Source organism: Sciurus carolinensis, chromosome 12, assembly GCF_902686445.1.
Source record: "Sciurus carolinensis chromosome 12, mSciCar1.2, whole genome shotgun sequence".
NCBI classification, from domain to species: Eukaryota; Metazoa; Chordata; class Mammalia; order Rodentia; family Sciuridae; genus Sciurus; species Sciurus carolinensis.
The window spans coordinates 2,852,781-2,866,803 of record NC_062224.1 but is presented as its reverse complement, the minus strand read 5'-3'; the positions used below and the strand labels follow the sequence as shown (position 1 = coordinate 2,866,803).

At 50.6% G+C, this 14,023-nt stretch overlaps 1 protein-coding gene across 9 annotated transcripts in view; it reads left to right on the top strand.

The window, feature by feature from the left end:
- Positions 1-1,341: 1,341 nt before the first annotated feature.
- The window catches only part of Tarbp1 (TAR (HIV-1) RNA binding protein 1), a 50,801-nt gene continuing 38,119 nt past the window's right edge, over positions 1,342-14,023 (top strand). For all 9 annotated transcript variants that reach the window (XR_007104270.1, XM_047520147.1, XM_047520144.1 and 6 more), the window contains exons 1-6: positions 1,342-2,252; positions 5,898-5,995; positions 7,078-7,147; positions 9,242-9,390; positions 10,324-10,376; positions 12,240-12,337. Coding sequence is in view for 8 of the 9 variants with exons in the window: in XM_047520147.1 (XP_047376103.1) it covers positions 1,376-2,252; positions 5,898-5,995; positions 7,078-7,147; positions 9,242-9,390; positions 10,324-10,376; positions 12,240-12,337 (1,345 nt within the window). In the remaining variant the exon portion in view is untranslated. The remainder of the gene's footprint in view (positions 2,253-5,897; positions 5,996-7,077; positions 7,148-9,241; positions 9,391-10,323; positions 10,377-12,239; positions 12,338-14,023) is intronic.

The following is a 14,023-nucleotide window of genomic DNA, read 5'->3' as shown; positions in this document are numbered from 1 at the left end:
ATGTTTTCATTTGGCAAACACGGGTGCAAATATAAACCATAAGGTAGGTATATTTTAATTTTGTAAGAAACAGTGTTCCAAAGCAATCGTGTCACTTATGTGCACAGTAATGTGCAAGAGTTCCAGTTATTTCACATCTTGGCTTTTGCCACTTCATGTTTTCAGTCTTTCAAAATTTGAGCCATTCTCAGGAGTGCGGTGTCTCCTGGTAGGTTTAATTTGCATTTCTCTGATGACTAATGATGCCAAACACCTTTGCAAATACTTATCATTTGTGTTATCTTCATTTCTTAAGTGTCTGCTCAAAACTTTTATCTATTTATGTTTGATATATGTATATGTCAAAGGAAATGATAATTGGCACGTTAGATGTTGGAAGCAACTGGTATTTGCTAACATTCTAAGCGGATTTAAAATAGAACCATTTATGCATTCCCTTAACGGAAAACTGAATAACTGAAATATGGAAATAGTCTTGCATATGTAAAGTCTGATGACTTTAAGTTCATCATGTATCAAGCTCTTTGAAGGTCGGATTGTATCTATTCATTAAGGGGCAGATCTTTAGGTTAAAAGGCAAAGAAAACTCATGTCACAGATCCAGTTAATCCCAGGGTTGAAACAGGAACCAGCCAGCAAAGTGCATGTGAGGTGAGGTTTTCCATTTCCATATTTGGTAGTACATGTTGTCAGAAGTACAGAAAAGACATATGCAGGGGCTGGTTTTGAGTTGTACAGCGGGAGCAAGCACACACATCCTAAGGGAAATTCTGTTCTGGAGCTTGGGCACTGGGCTGCCAGAGCTGGTGTGCGTCTTTCTAGCTGTGCTCCCAACACATAAGCATAGTGTGTCTCACGCCTCCTGGCTGCTAGATCATCCTGTGTTTTCCTTATCTATTTTTAATGCAGATGTAGAGTACCGTTCAGATCCATGTGGCAGTGTCTTTGTGGGAGGCGCCCTACATGCAGTTCTTTGAAAGTAGCTCTGAGGTGACAGCAATGTCCACCTTCCGTGTCACCTTCTGGCCTGTGCTCACAGGCATGCCTGACTAATTTAGGGCCCGGGGGAGGCCAAACTCCAATCAGGAAGCCAAGCACCTGGCGCATATACTACAATATCGTTTAACGAGGGTCTCTTTTCTCCTACAAAACGGTAAGGCACAGGGGTAAGAGGGCAGGTGGTTCCAGACAGTGCTGGTGATGGGGCCCCGAGAGCGCACCGAAGGCAGTACCAGGCCCAGGGGCAACCCCGCACCTGCGCACGCGCCCCGACTCCGCCGTGCACGCGCACGTCCCAGCGGCCGGTGCACGCGCACGCCCTTGCGCACGCCAACGGCTTCCTCCCCGAGCCTGGTGTCGGCGGCGCGCGCGGCAGATGGAGAGGGTGCTCGCGGAAGTGCTGCTTGCGCAGAGCCGGGACCCCCGGGCCCTGTTCGGGGTGCTGTGCCGAGGGGAGGCGTCCGCGGAGCGCGTGGAGACGCTGCGCTTCCTTCTGCAGCGGCTGGAGGACGCGGGCGCGGGCCCGGGCGCGCTCCCGGAGGCGGCGCGCGAGGTCGCCACGGGGTACCTAGTGCCGCTGCTGCGCGGGCGCCCTGGCGGCGCAGACCCAGGCCTGCCGAGCCAACGCCGGCGCGTGCTGCGGGCGGCGGGCGCGGCGCTGCGCTCGTGCGCCCGGCTCGCGGGCGGCCCGCCGCTGGCCGCCGCGCTCGCCGAGGAGGCGCTGCGGGACCTGCTGGCCGGGCGGCGCGCGCCGGGCGCCGAGGCGGCCGTGGAGGTGCTGGCGGCCGTCGGGCCCTGCCTGCGACCCCGCGAGGACGGTCCGCTGCTGGAGCGTGTGGCGCAGACCGCTGTCGTCCTGGCGATGGGCGCGGACGGGCCCGGGAGCGCCGAAGACGCGGCGGCACTGGCGGCCGCGCGGCTGCTGCCCGCGCTGGGCCAGTGCGGCGGAGCGGCGCTGCGGGCCGTGTGGGACGCCCTGGTCGCGCCGGGGGTGCCCTGGGGGCCGGACCGCGTCGGGCCGGAGCTGCAGGTGCTAAGCGCCCTGGCCGAGAAATTGCTGCCCGAGCCCGGCGCGCGCGACGCGGGCCCTGACGCGCGGCGCTGCGGGCGCTTCTGGAGGACGGTGCAGGCGGGGCTGGGCAGCGCGGAGGACGCCCTGACGCGCAAGCGCGCGCGCTACCTGCTGCAGAGGGCGGTGGAGGTGTCAGCCGAGCTGGGCGCCGACTACACCTGCGACGCCCACGGAGGAACCGGTACTTGCTCCCTGCCCCAGCCGGACCCCGCTAGCTTCCGCACGCCGTGCAGATTCGGCCATTCCAGGTGGCACCCTAAAGCCTGGCATCCTTGGGACCCCATTCTCAGGGCTGTTCTGCTAAGTGACCCAAATCGCTGCGCTCGGGAGCTGTTGGACTCAAGCGGGGTGGAATGCTGTGCCAGTTGAGTAGTTTGGGAAAGTGGCTGAACCCATACAGGATTCTACAGACCCAAATGGGCACTGTGTCGTGGTAGGACATTCCAGTAGGAAGGAGGGTTGACATCCGCCACACTGAAAGATGCACTTGTACTCGGGGAATGAGTCAAGGCGTGAGTGTTAGGGTTAGCATCATTCTTTGGAAATGTCCCTTGGTAATCTCAGGGGCAGGATTTAACTGATGTTTGCTGAACACGTTTCTTAAGTCAGCTCTTTAAGGGCATTTTTAACATCTTGAGCCCTGCTTCAGCTTTACAGAGCAAGTGAAGATTCCCCAGCACCACTGCTGCCTTTTGGTTGGTAACTGTTGATCAGTTATCCACTGATGTCGTGAAAGTGCACTTCAGTCACCTGAAGTTCGTTTGGGAACTAAGTGCAAAACAGATTGATTCAGAATTGTCTCAATAGATAGAAAAAAAATTTTTTCAACTGCAGCTACTACTCATTTATTGTAAACAAAGGATTTTTGTCTGGTTGAAGGTGTGAAATTAAATTTCCATATAATTTTAAAACATTTTCTATATTCGAGCAGTCTGCAAATGGGTGATAAACCCCTAAGAGTTTTCACTGGAAAACTTTTTTAAAAAAGTTTACCAAAGTTAAACTCATTTATTGTAAGGGGTTTTAAGAATATACCCCACTTTCTCAGTTTCAGAAAGAAAACATTTTTACCTCTTTATATGGAACATTTTGGTATTTACCCTCTGTGTCTTGAAATAACATTTCTTAGTCATATTGTAAAACCCACTGTTGAGGTTTTTGGTTAAATGGGTGCTGTTCACAGGTGATCTGTGTAGCACATCGTAGTCACAGTTTAAGGAAACTGAATCATGCTTCCATTCCTGCAAGTTTCTCTTACAATGGTCATTGTAGAATGTGTTTGGGTTCTGTCCACACGAATCACGATTCAGCCCTGAGTTCTCAGCCCAGCGTCTGAGTCTTCCAGAGCCTGGCCTGGAGGCGTCCTTTTTCCTGAGTCGCTCCCTTAGAATCTTTCACTTGCTGACCTATGGATTTCTTCTCCCCGTGCCTGGGGACAGCCCGCTTCTTAGCTCTGTCCACCATCCTGCAGGTCCCTCTGGGTCCTGTGTTGGTGCTTCTGCTTCCTGCACTCACAGCACCAATGTGGTGCATTCTGTAGTTTCCTGAGATGAAATCTTTAAAGGTGACATGTCTGATAATTCCATCAAAAGGTTCTGTATGGCTGACATTTTTTATTTCTAGTATTTCCATTTGAGCTTTTATTAAAAAAAAATTTTATGCAGTCCTAGGGATTGAACCCAGGGGTTTTCTACCATGGAGGTACATCCTTAGTTCTTTATATTTTTTTATCTTTTGAGATAGGGTCTCATTAAGTTACTGAGGCTGGCCTCAAAATTGTGGTCTTCCTGCCTCAGCCTCCCAAGTGACTGGGGTTACAGGCATGTGCCGCTGCCCCAGCTTCCTTTGAACTTTTAAAAAGTTTCCATCTCTTGAAAAATTCTCATCTCCTCTGTTTAAGTACATTGTTTACCTTTTTGATTTGGTCCTTTAATGTGTAGTCATTTGCCAGTGTAACCCCTAGACAGCCAGGTTTGACTTTGCTTTATCTTTAGGGTGTGGAGTCACTTTTCTTATGGTGTCAGTAGAGCCCGTGTGAGTGTCTCTGCTCCCTCTGCCTCCCTCCTGTGTGGGCTCCATTCTGTGTGGGTTTCTGCGAGGTCCTGGGCACCCGTGTCTTGCTGTCCCCCCTGCAGCGCAGCCCAGCCTCTGCCAGGTTACCAGCAGGAGCAGCTTCCTTCCTCTCCCACAGCAGCAGGGCCTTCACCTGATCTCAGTGCAGGGCCAGGCTAGCAGGTGTTCTTCCCAGAGCTGCCAGCCCTTGCCTGGCATCAGGGCAGGGGCAAGGGTGTGGGTGGGTGTGAGAGGGCTTCCAGTCCCTCCTCTAGGAGGCTCGGCGGTGAGGCCTCTGGGGGCAGGCAGGTCTCGGCTTTGCTCGCCAGCCCTGCCTCTGCCGTGCATGGCAGGACACCGCAGGGACTCCCCCTGCCCCTCAGACGAAGGCAGGCCTGCGCGCCCACTCTGCGGAGATCACTGCCCTGCCAGGGTCTTTCTCAGAGTCCCTGGGGAGGCAGGGTCAGCGGGTGAGTGGGTGTGGACTCCTCAGGGGTCCCAGAGCTTCTGAGGGTCATGCCAGCCCACCCTTGACCTTTAAACCCCATTAAAATGCCATTTTAAAAAAGTACTCCTTTGGTGGCCACCTCCTCCTGGGAGCCCAGCCAGAGGCAGAGCAGTGAGTGGTTTTTCTGTTCTTGGAGACACTGTCTGTCTTTGGGAATTCCCTGGCCCCCCTTAAAGTTCAGAATCTTGCAGGGTGCCCAGCCCTTCTCTCTGTGGCAGCACTGTTCTCGTGGCTTTCTCTGTGCAGTGCAGAAGCAGAGACCAGACTGGTCTAAATGCCTTCGTTTTGTCCTCACGTTTGATTGATGGCTTGATGAGGACAGAATTCTTGCTTGGAAGACGTTTCCATACAGAATTTTAAAGATGCCAGTCTACAGTTTTCGGGAGTCGGAGCCCCTGGATCCTGCGGGTCCTGCGGTGTGTGCCACACTCTGTGTGGAAGGTCGGGCTCGGGGTCCAGCTTGGCCACAGGTGTGCTTTCCTGCTGGTGCTGGCTCCTGGGGCCCCTGCTGGGCCTGGAGGGCGGTGCTCCTCACCTCCAGGAGGTTCCTTGGGTTCTCCTGTGGCTGGTCTCCTCCTGAACTGGTCTGCCGGCCTCTCTTCTCTCTGTGATTTTGTCTTTACTACCTGGGCAATTTCTTCTGTATTCAGCCCCTTCTTTGAGTTTCTTGTTTTTCCTCTCAAATTTAGTTCTCAGGAGATCTGTTTGTCATTGGATTGTCCCCCTTTTAAGTATCCAGTGCTCTGAGCAAATCCTGGCCACTGGATCCTCTTCTCCCTGGCTTCTCACCTGCACCTGGAGAAGCTCCTACGGCTGCCGAATCCTCTGACAGGGATCGTGCAATGCAGATCCAGTTGATTCTTGTTTCCCTGTGTCCACTTGAAATTCTCTTTTCTCCAGTTTGACTTTCAGATTCTAAGTTTTATTGCTATTCTGCTTACCTGGTTTTTTTTCTTCTATTCTTCTGGGACGTTGACTTTTGAAAAATCCTTTCCTGTTATAGTAAGGGCCTCGGGGCAGGAAGTCAAGTTTATATGTGCAGATCTGTCATTCTTACCCAGAACTCCACAACAGTAATCCTAACAGTGACAACAGCTCACTTCTTTTGAGATTCCCAAATTTCCTCTCCAAGCTTTGATGAGGGATGCCCTCCATTATTAGAGTGAATGTTTGGTTGTTGCATTATTTTAAGAATTGCTGTTATGAAGAAAACTGTTAGATTTGCAAAAGGAAGAACTAATTTTTTTTTTTTTTAAACTGTATTAGGCCCAAGTCTGTTTTGGTGGTCTGAGAAGAAAAAAGATGAGCTTCTAAAATTCTGGGAAAATTATGTTTTAATTATGGAAACTCTAGAAGGAAATCAGGTGAGTTCATATTTTTGCAAATCCTACAGTACACGTGATTTTCTTTTTCTCAGACATTAAAAGCAGTGCACAAAGACCAGCCTAAAGATAGAATGATAGAAGCTGAGTGTCCTTTGTCTTCTGGCACAAATGCAATTTACAAGAGCATGTAAAGTGTCTCAGGAAAGTAAAGAAAGTTTTCAGTTGACTCAAATTACCATTCAAAACAGTCTTTGATTTCCCTTGGCAGTCTCAGACTTTAACATCGGAAACCTCAAGGTGTGTTATAAAGTATAAATTGCTGCCCCATCCCCATATCTTCTGACTCAGTAGGTCTGGGCTAGAGCCTGAGACTGAATTCTGCACAAGCTCCCAGCTGGTGTCTCTGGCCCTGTCCCCTGGTGTGTTTTCCCAATCTGTACGTTGCACACCAAGAGGCCAGCAGTCTGCGGAGTCACTGCGAGTCCATGTGTGCACCAAGCCTCATTTGTGAGTGGAAGTAGAGAATGACCCACATGCTGAGTAGGTGGACTTGCAGCGCGAGAAGCTTCTCTGCATTTGAGTAACTTGTCGGGTTTCTCTGCTCTGTGGGTCCACAAGGCCTCCGTTATTTATTTTAGAAACTCAGATTTGTGCATACTTTGAAGGATATGTAAGTCAAACTCTAGCGAAGAAGCCAGCAGCATGGCCCAAGTGGCAGGAAGAACACTGAGCTCTGAAGTGGCTCTACTTCTAGGATGTGACCTCGCACAGTCTGAACTGGAGAAAAAGCCTCAGTCTCTCTTTTTCTCATCTCTGGGTCCGTCCCTTCCTGCTTCCCCAGCCAGTTAGGATGCCCCACCATCACTTGGGCTGCCATGATTGGGCTGCTCGCCCTGTGACTGTGCACCACCCTAGCTGGCTCTGGGCTGCACTGGTTGGCTCCGCCACCTCAGGCCCGGGTGCCTGAATCCTGCCACCCTGCCGAGGTCCAGAGCTGGAAGGATCCGCCCCGTGAGGCTTGTCTCACAAGGGGAGAGTCACGAGGACTGCTGTTGATGAATAGCCGCCCTGAGTCTTTACAGGTGTTTCCGTTTCATGTGATTCTTTGCTCTTGTTTTTAGATTCATGTTATAAAGCCAGTCTTACCAAAGCTAAACACTCTGTTTGAATATGCAGTGTCAGAGGAAAATGGTAATGATCACTTCTGTTTGCTTTTTTTTTTAAACTAATATTTCTATTCCCCACTTCTCCCCCTGATTTTACAACTAATCCCTATTTATTGGAGAAAATTGGGAAAAATTACTACAGTGTAAGGAAGAAAATATGAATCATCCCGTAGTGCCGCTTGCCAGCGACGGTGGCTCTCGACAGGCAGATAGGCTCCTTGGGTCCCCTTGTCTGTAGGGTTGTCACACCCAGCAGTTTCTATGCCACATTGTTGGCCCACATCCTTAAGTAGCTTTCAGTGGTTGCAGGCTTTTCTGAGGTTCAGAGGTGGGATTGATTTTTTTGTTGTTTTTGTGGTGCTGGGATTGAACCCAGGGCCTTGTGCACTCAAGGCAAGCACTCTACCAGCTGAGCTACATCCCCAGCCCAAGGATTGATTTTTTTTTTTTTAACTTGTTATGAAAAATTTCACGCACATCTAGGAGGGAAAGAGCCACGTGATGAAGCTGTTCCCACTGCTTCCGCCACACGTCCCGTGCCCCCACCGAGCGCTGTGGTCCTTGGTCCACAAGCATTTCAGAGCAGGTCCTTAGAAGACAGGGACACTTCCTAGGGCTGCGGTGGCAGTGTGTGTTAGGGTGTTAACCAGAGCTCTTGGATGCGAATGTGCACCAGGATTGCTTTCCATTTGTGTTCTCAATACTTCTGTTACGGATGTGAGCATGCATGCATCTTTTTGTTAGAGCTGTTTTTTGGGGGATTGTGTTATAGTCAAGTATTTTAGACTTCTTAGGAAGAGAAAATTCTAGAATATAGAATATATACTGTAAACATGTTTTTTGAGCCCTTGATCACCACTGCATTAGGAGAACTTCTGTGAAGCTGGAGCGTCTGAAAATCATTTTGTGAAATTAAGTTTCGATCAATGAAACAGCTAACTTCAGGCCAACAGTGTTTTATATTCATAAAAATGATAAAATGCTGCGTTTCTGTGTTTACACACGAGGGCTAACCTAGGTAAGTGGCTTTAGTGCCTGCTCTAGATAATCACGGCTCTAATCGTTTGACCCCTGAGGAAGTGAGCATTTCTCTGCTGGTCGCTCCGGTTCTTTCCTGAGACTGGGATCGTCACAGGCCGTGAGTGTCCGTGGCCCCTCCTGGGGCTCGCATTTAATTGGATCTTTTTGTGGCTGCACTCATGCACTTACTATTAAAATGGTGCTCTTATTACCGTATTTTGCTCACAGCTCTTGGCAAACCAAATCAAATAGCACTGACTGATTTTGAAAAATTACTACCACCAGAGTTGAACAAGCATGTTGGCATAAATTACAAATAATGACCAATTTATTTATTGAGTGTCATTTATTAAAATTCTGGCTATTTTTTCAAACTATCAGAATTAAATTTCATGAGCCATAACACTATCTCCAAGGCACACAGTCATTCCATCTTTTATTTGCTCACTCGATCTCATTTTCACTTAGATATCGATTTAGTATGCGATGCATGCTCAGCGCGGGAGGAAGTGGTAGGAAAGGTGCAGTGTTTTCACTTGAGTTTTGTCTTTTCTGTGGACAACTGGGTTGGTTGTAGGTCCTTTGGAGAGAGCAGAGGCCTGTACTGGGGGGCCATCCCAGCTCCCACCAGGAGGCAGCACAGGCCCTGGGATGGGAGCAGCTCTGCAGCCACAGAAGGGCCCCTGGAAGTGACGTGGCAGGAGGTGATGCGGCTGCAGGGTGACAGTCAGTCCGCGCCTCGCCCAGCCTCCTGGGGACAGTGGGAAGCCATTCCAGGGTTTAAGCAGAGGAGTAACCGTTTCTGATTCCTGTATGAAAAGTGGTCAGAGGACTGGTTAAAGCGCCCAGATCCGAGGTTTCCCATCGCATGCACCGGGAGAGTATTTTACTTTTGCATATTGTAGCAGCTTTCCTAGTTGTTTAAATGAACCTGTCTGAACACAGAATCCTGAATACCAAGATTTTTTTTGGTTATTTAGCAAATGCCCTTGGATGTGATAAAGCAAACTCACTTTTGCAGTGGGATAGTGAGCGTGTCTGTGCGTGTATGTGTTCGTGGACAGAGTCCAGTGTCAGCATTAAGTGTGTCTCTCCACAGGCTGCTGGCTCTTTCATCCCTCCTGGCATATGTGTGTTTATAAAAGAATGTTTGAAAGTGAGAATAAAATCCTGACCAAAGAAGGTGTCATCCACTTTTTGGAGCTGTATGAATTGAAGTGTCTTCCGTTTTCACCAGACTTTTCTGAGGTAATATGGTCTTTTCTCTCCTTGCTGCCTGGTCGCAAGAGGTGCACACGTTTGTCACATCCCTGTGGTCTTCAGGAAAGCGTCCCAGACTGTGCATGAGCCCCCAACATTTATAGGTGTGCGCACAGCAAACCCTGTTCCTCTGAACGTCCCTACCCTGCTTGGGAGCAGCTGTGTCATTTGTTGACAGTCTGACCTGGGTGGGAGGCCCTCTTGAGAAAGTCCATGCCATCGTTCCTCAGACCCCGCGGATCAGAGCGTGAGAGCTGGTGTCGGGCGATAGTGACCTCTCGTGGGGTCGCGGGGTCTGCTCGGGTGCAGCTGTACTGTCGCCCGTCTTGCACGAGCTGGCCTCCTAGCTGCACTCCTTAGAACCTGTGCCTCTGACTGTCGGGAGCCACACGGTGGGGCACGGCCTGGTCCCTATGACGCTCAGGACTGCCGCCTGGGGGCGCGTGACCCACCCTCTGGCTGACATGTAGCCGGAGTCGGTTTCTCCGGTTACCCGCACACGTGCTCTGCTGTTGGACACGCCGTTTTTCTGTGTCCTCCTTCCTGATTCGTACAAGCCCTCTTGTTTGACTAGTGCCAAGTAGTATTTTGGAATGTCCCCTCTATCTTCAAGGCGTGGGCTCAGTCCTCCCTGGAGGGTCTGTTTCTTGTTACTGCCTTAATTTCCCAGGTGTCTCTCCTTTCTGACCCACTGTGTGAACTGTCTAGTGTGCTGTAGGATTTTATTGGGTGGTAAAATTCTGTCCTTGTTTTGTCATTTTGGTAGAATTGGGGCACCCCCAGGACCCTCTGAGTTAATTACTTCGTAAGGGTCCGCTTCGCTGACCGCAGCTCTGCTGCCTCCTGGGGGCCTGGGGTGGGGACAGGTTCACCTTCCACAGGTGCAGGGACAACTCAGCCACCCCTCTCTCTCTCTTTCAGTTTATTATTGGACCGTTAATGGACGCCCTTTCAGAGAGCTCTCTGTATAGCAGGTAAACATCTGTCGCCTAGCAGTCATGCAGGACTATGTATTGATATATAAATTTGACGTTATGAAGCATGACCAGATCATTTAGCATGTTTGGTACGTAATCTGTATTGCCTTGTGGAAAAGCAGCTTTTCCCCCTAAATCTTGCAGTGCCTTCTGTATTCTTGCCTTCCATTATTTATATCATGTGTTCCTTCTTTCTTGTTCCCTTTAGTCCCCTGAACTCTTCCATTCCTGGGCTTTTGAGAGCCATATCATATGGCTCACTCTCTTCCACTGCTCATGCTTTCTGCCCCTCTGGAAATCGTGGTGACTTTGACTAACTGACACTTTGAACCTTTTTTTTTTCTTTTTCTTTTAACTTTTTACTTAGTTTCATGCCTGTAGAAAAGTTCTGGGAATAATATAAAGAATTCCCATTTATCTTTCATCCTTATTCTTTGTTCTGTCTGCTGACCAGACTTAGCCATCTAGAGTTGTCCATCCTCCATCCATCCATCCACCCACCCACCCACCCACCCATCCATCCATCCATCCATCCATCCACCCACCCACCCACCCACCCACTCACCCACTCACCTGTCCATCCATTTGCCCATCCATCCTTCCATCCATCCATCCATCCATCCATCCATCCACCCATCCATTCACTCACCTGTCCTTCCATCCATTTACCTGTCCATCCATCCATCCATCCCTCCCCCCGACCCACCCACCTACCTGTTCATCTGTCCATTCATCCATCCATTTACCTGTTCATCTTTCTGTCCAGCCATCCAGCCATCCATCCAACTGTCTATCCGTCCATCCATCTGTCCATCCATCCACCCATCTGTCCATCCTAAAAGCCATGGGTTCATTCCACTGTATCCAGTTTGAGTCCAGTGCTGCAGGGTCATTTGTGACCCTTCTCCTCTCCACCTTTGGTAGTGACTGCCACACTTTGTAAGATGTCCACTTGTTTGCCACTTCTGCCTTTTGAGAAAGTTAGCTGTGAGAAGTGTTTGTCAGTGTTGTGCCTTGGCCTTGTTTTCTGAGGAACTATCTATGTCTTAAAATTCTCCCTGCTTTAGAATTGTGTTGTCCTTCTAATGTCGACTAACTAAGTTTAGAGCTCTTGGTCTTCGGCATGCCTCTCAACAGAAGATCCCCCATGCCAATTTCCTTAGGTTGTCAATGTCAGTGCCACGTTATGCTAAGTTTTAATGTCTGTTTAATAAGTATTGAAAGAGCATGGTGGTGTTTGGTATGCCAGTGATTTTTGGTCTTTGCCCAAGTGTTTGCCGTGGGTGGTGCTCTGAGCTGAGGATAGCTGGGGAGTGGGAGCGCCAGCAAGGGGGTCTCGGCTGCTGGGAGTTGACACAGCTCCAGCCTTCCAGTGCCACAGTGGTGCAGTTAGCAGGTAGGGTCCTGGCAGCAGCTCAGAGCAGGACCTTGACTTCAGCAGATACTGGCAATTCAGTGCTCTTGCAAAAGTCATCTGTCACCCATCTATATCCTTGCTGTGAATGTTCTTTTATTTCAGGCCTAAGGATTTAATTCATTGAATTACATGTGGGAAACAATAAAATACAGTTGAAAGTTGCCACATTAGGCTGCTGCTTTTCAAGATGCCATTTAGCCAGATGCACACAGGCCAAAGCGAAGGCTGTCGTGGGGGGACCTGCTCACCTTCCCACGAGGCCTTGCTGTCTCTGTGACCAGGAACAGCCTCAGAGTCCTGATGAATACAGGGCAGGTTCAGAAAAAGCAGGTTTTCTTATCCCATTGGTGCAGAAGGACTCTGGGGCTGGAGTCCGTGCAGGCTGGTTCACACTCACCTGTAAGTGGATTTTAAATATGTTTTTCTCCCCTCTTTGTCTGTAGGTCCCCAGGCCAGCTGGTAGGAAGTGGTTCTCCACTGGGATTAAAGTTACAGAAGTTTTTAGTCACTTATGTTTCTCTTCTTCCAGAAGAAATAAAGAGTATGTGTCAGAAAAGAGGTTTTTCAATTTTTAAAACTTTATCAATTTCTTGACATTATCAGCTTGCTGGCGTGAGCCCTGCTGTGACGGTCATCAGTGCTCTCCAGGATGGCCCCGTGTCACGGCCACCAGGGTCTGTTGTGAGCAGGCGGGTGCTCTGCCTTGGCGGATGTGGCGCTGGGGTGCTGGCATGAGCAGCCTGGGCGAGGTTGGGGTGCTGCACCTGGTGGTCTTCTGTGACCTTTGCTCTTCAGCTGTGGAACCAAGAAAGACCCTGGTTTTAAGGAGAAGTTGTAAACAGAATACCCATTGTGGCCGTCGTCCTTTTGTAGACATTGGCTTAGAAAGATAAGAAAGAATTCACCAGTCTTACAGGGGACCCTGTGCCCTAGAGGCCACGCCCCACGCAGATTGGGGGTTGCTTTTCTTTGGAGGAAGTGCGCTGTAGCAGGCGCGGGTCGTCCCTGGCGAGCGGCAGGGTACTCTGCCTTCAGGTCCTCCTCAGTCCCTCTCTGACCTGAAGGTGACCCAGGCTGTGGCATGCTTTTGTGCATTTTGTTGTTAATCTGCAAATCAGCTGACCAGATGACCCTTGGTAATACCAGTTCAGAAGTCCGGAGGAGGGGAACGCGTTCTGTCTCTGTCATCGCTGTAGTTTACAGAAAGCCAGTTGTTCCACCTGCTTTTTTAAAACCATCAGTTGATGGAGGGGACAGTTTGCCATTGGAACCATTCTTTAGTTGTAGTGGCTCCAGCTGCCCGTGTGGCCACACCCCCATGGCACCAGGTAGGACAGGCTTGGTAAGTGCGTGGGAGGAGCGTGAGCTGGCAGCTCACCATCCCCTGGCTTCGTGAGCCAGGGTTGGCCACACCTCAAGGTTCGTTGAGCTTGGTCAGCGTGCACAGAAGAGAGCTGAAATCTTTAGTCATGGTTCTTGCTGGTTTTTTTTCAGTCACAGTTTGTGTGACAGTATATAATTTTTTGATGGTTGTTTTAGAAGATATGAAATACATATAACCCCCCGTAAGAACTTCTGAGCTTTCTTAAAAGTCATTCTGCAGAGCTGATCTGAGAAAATGGCGGGTACTGTCACTAACTGCATGGCCCTAGGGCCTTGGCCAACCCAGGTCAGTCTGGAGGAGGAAGAAGCACCGTCCCTGTGTCTTGGGACAGGTGTTGGGGCCCAGGTAGCAGGACAGGCCCGCGAGGAAGGCGCGCTACTGACGGCGCCTTCAGCACCCACCAGCCGTGCTCCCTCACCGTCTCCAGCAGCTTCTGGCGGCTGAGACTGGACCTTGCAGTTTTTTGACAAAGGCGCAGCTGCGTGGCTCTCAGAGCGGACTGCAGATGCGCTGGGCGTCTGGCCCTACTGGATGGGAATGGAAAGGAGCCAGCGCTGGCTCGTTGGTTTGGTTGGTTTTTCAGCAGCAGCCCATTGGGGTTTGCGTTTCCCATGCTGCACGTACCCTTTCAGGGGCTCAGTCCAGGTGGTCAGCTATTCTCGCACTCGCACAGCTGGTGCCCCTGACTCCAGAGCGTCCCCATCGGCCCCAGCGCTGATGTCCCCGAGCAGGCCCTTGCTCCCTCTGCAGCTGCTGGCTGCCACAAGCCCAGTCTGCTTCCTTGGCTGGACCCGTGCGGCCGGGCCCTCGCCCCTCCCTGGGCCCGGCCTCTGAGGTGCACGC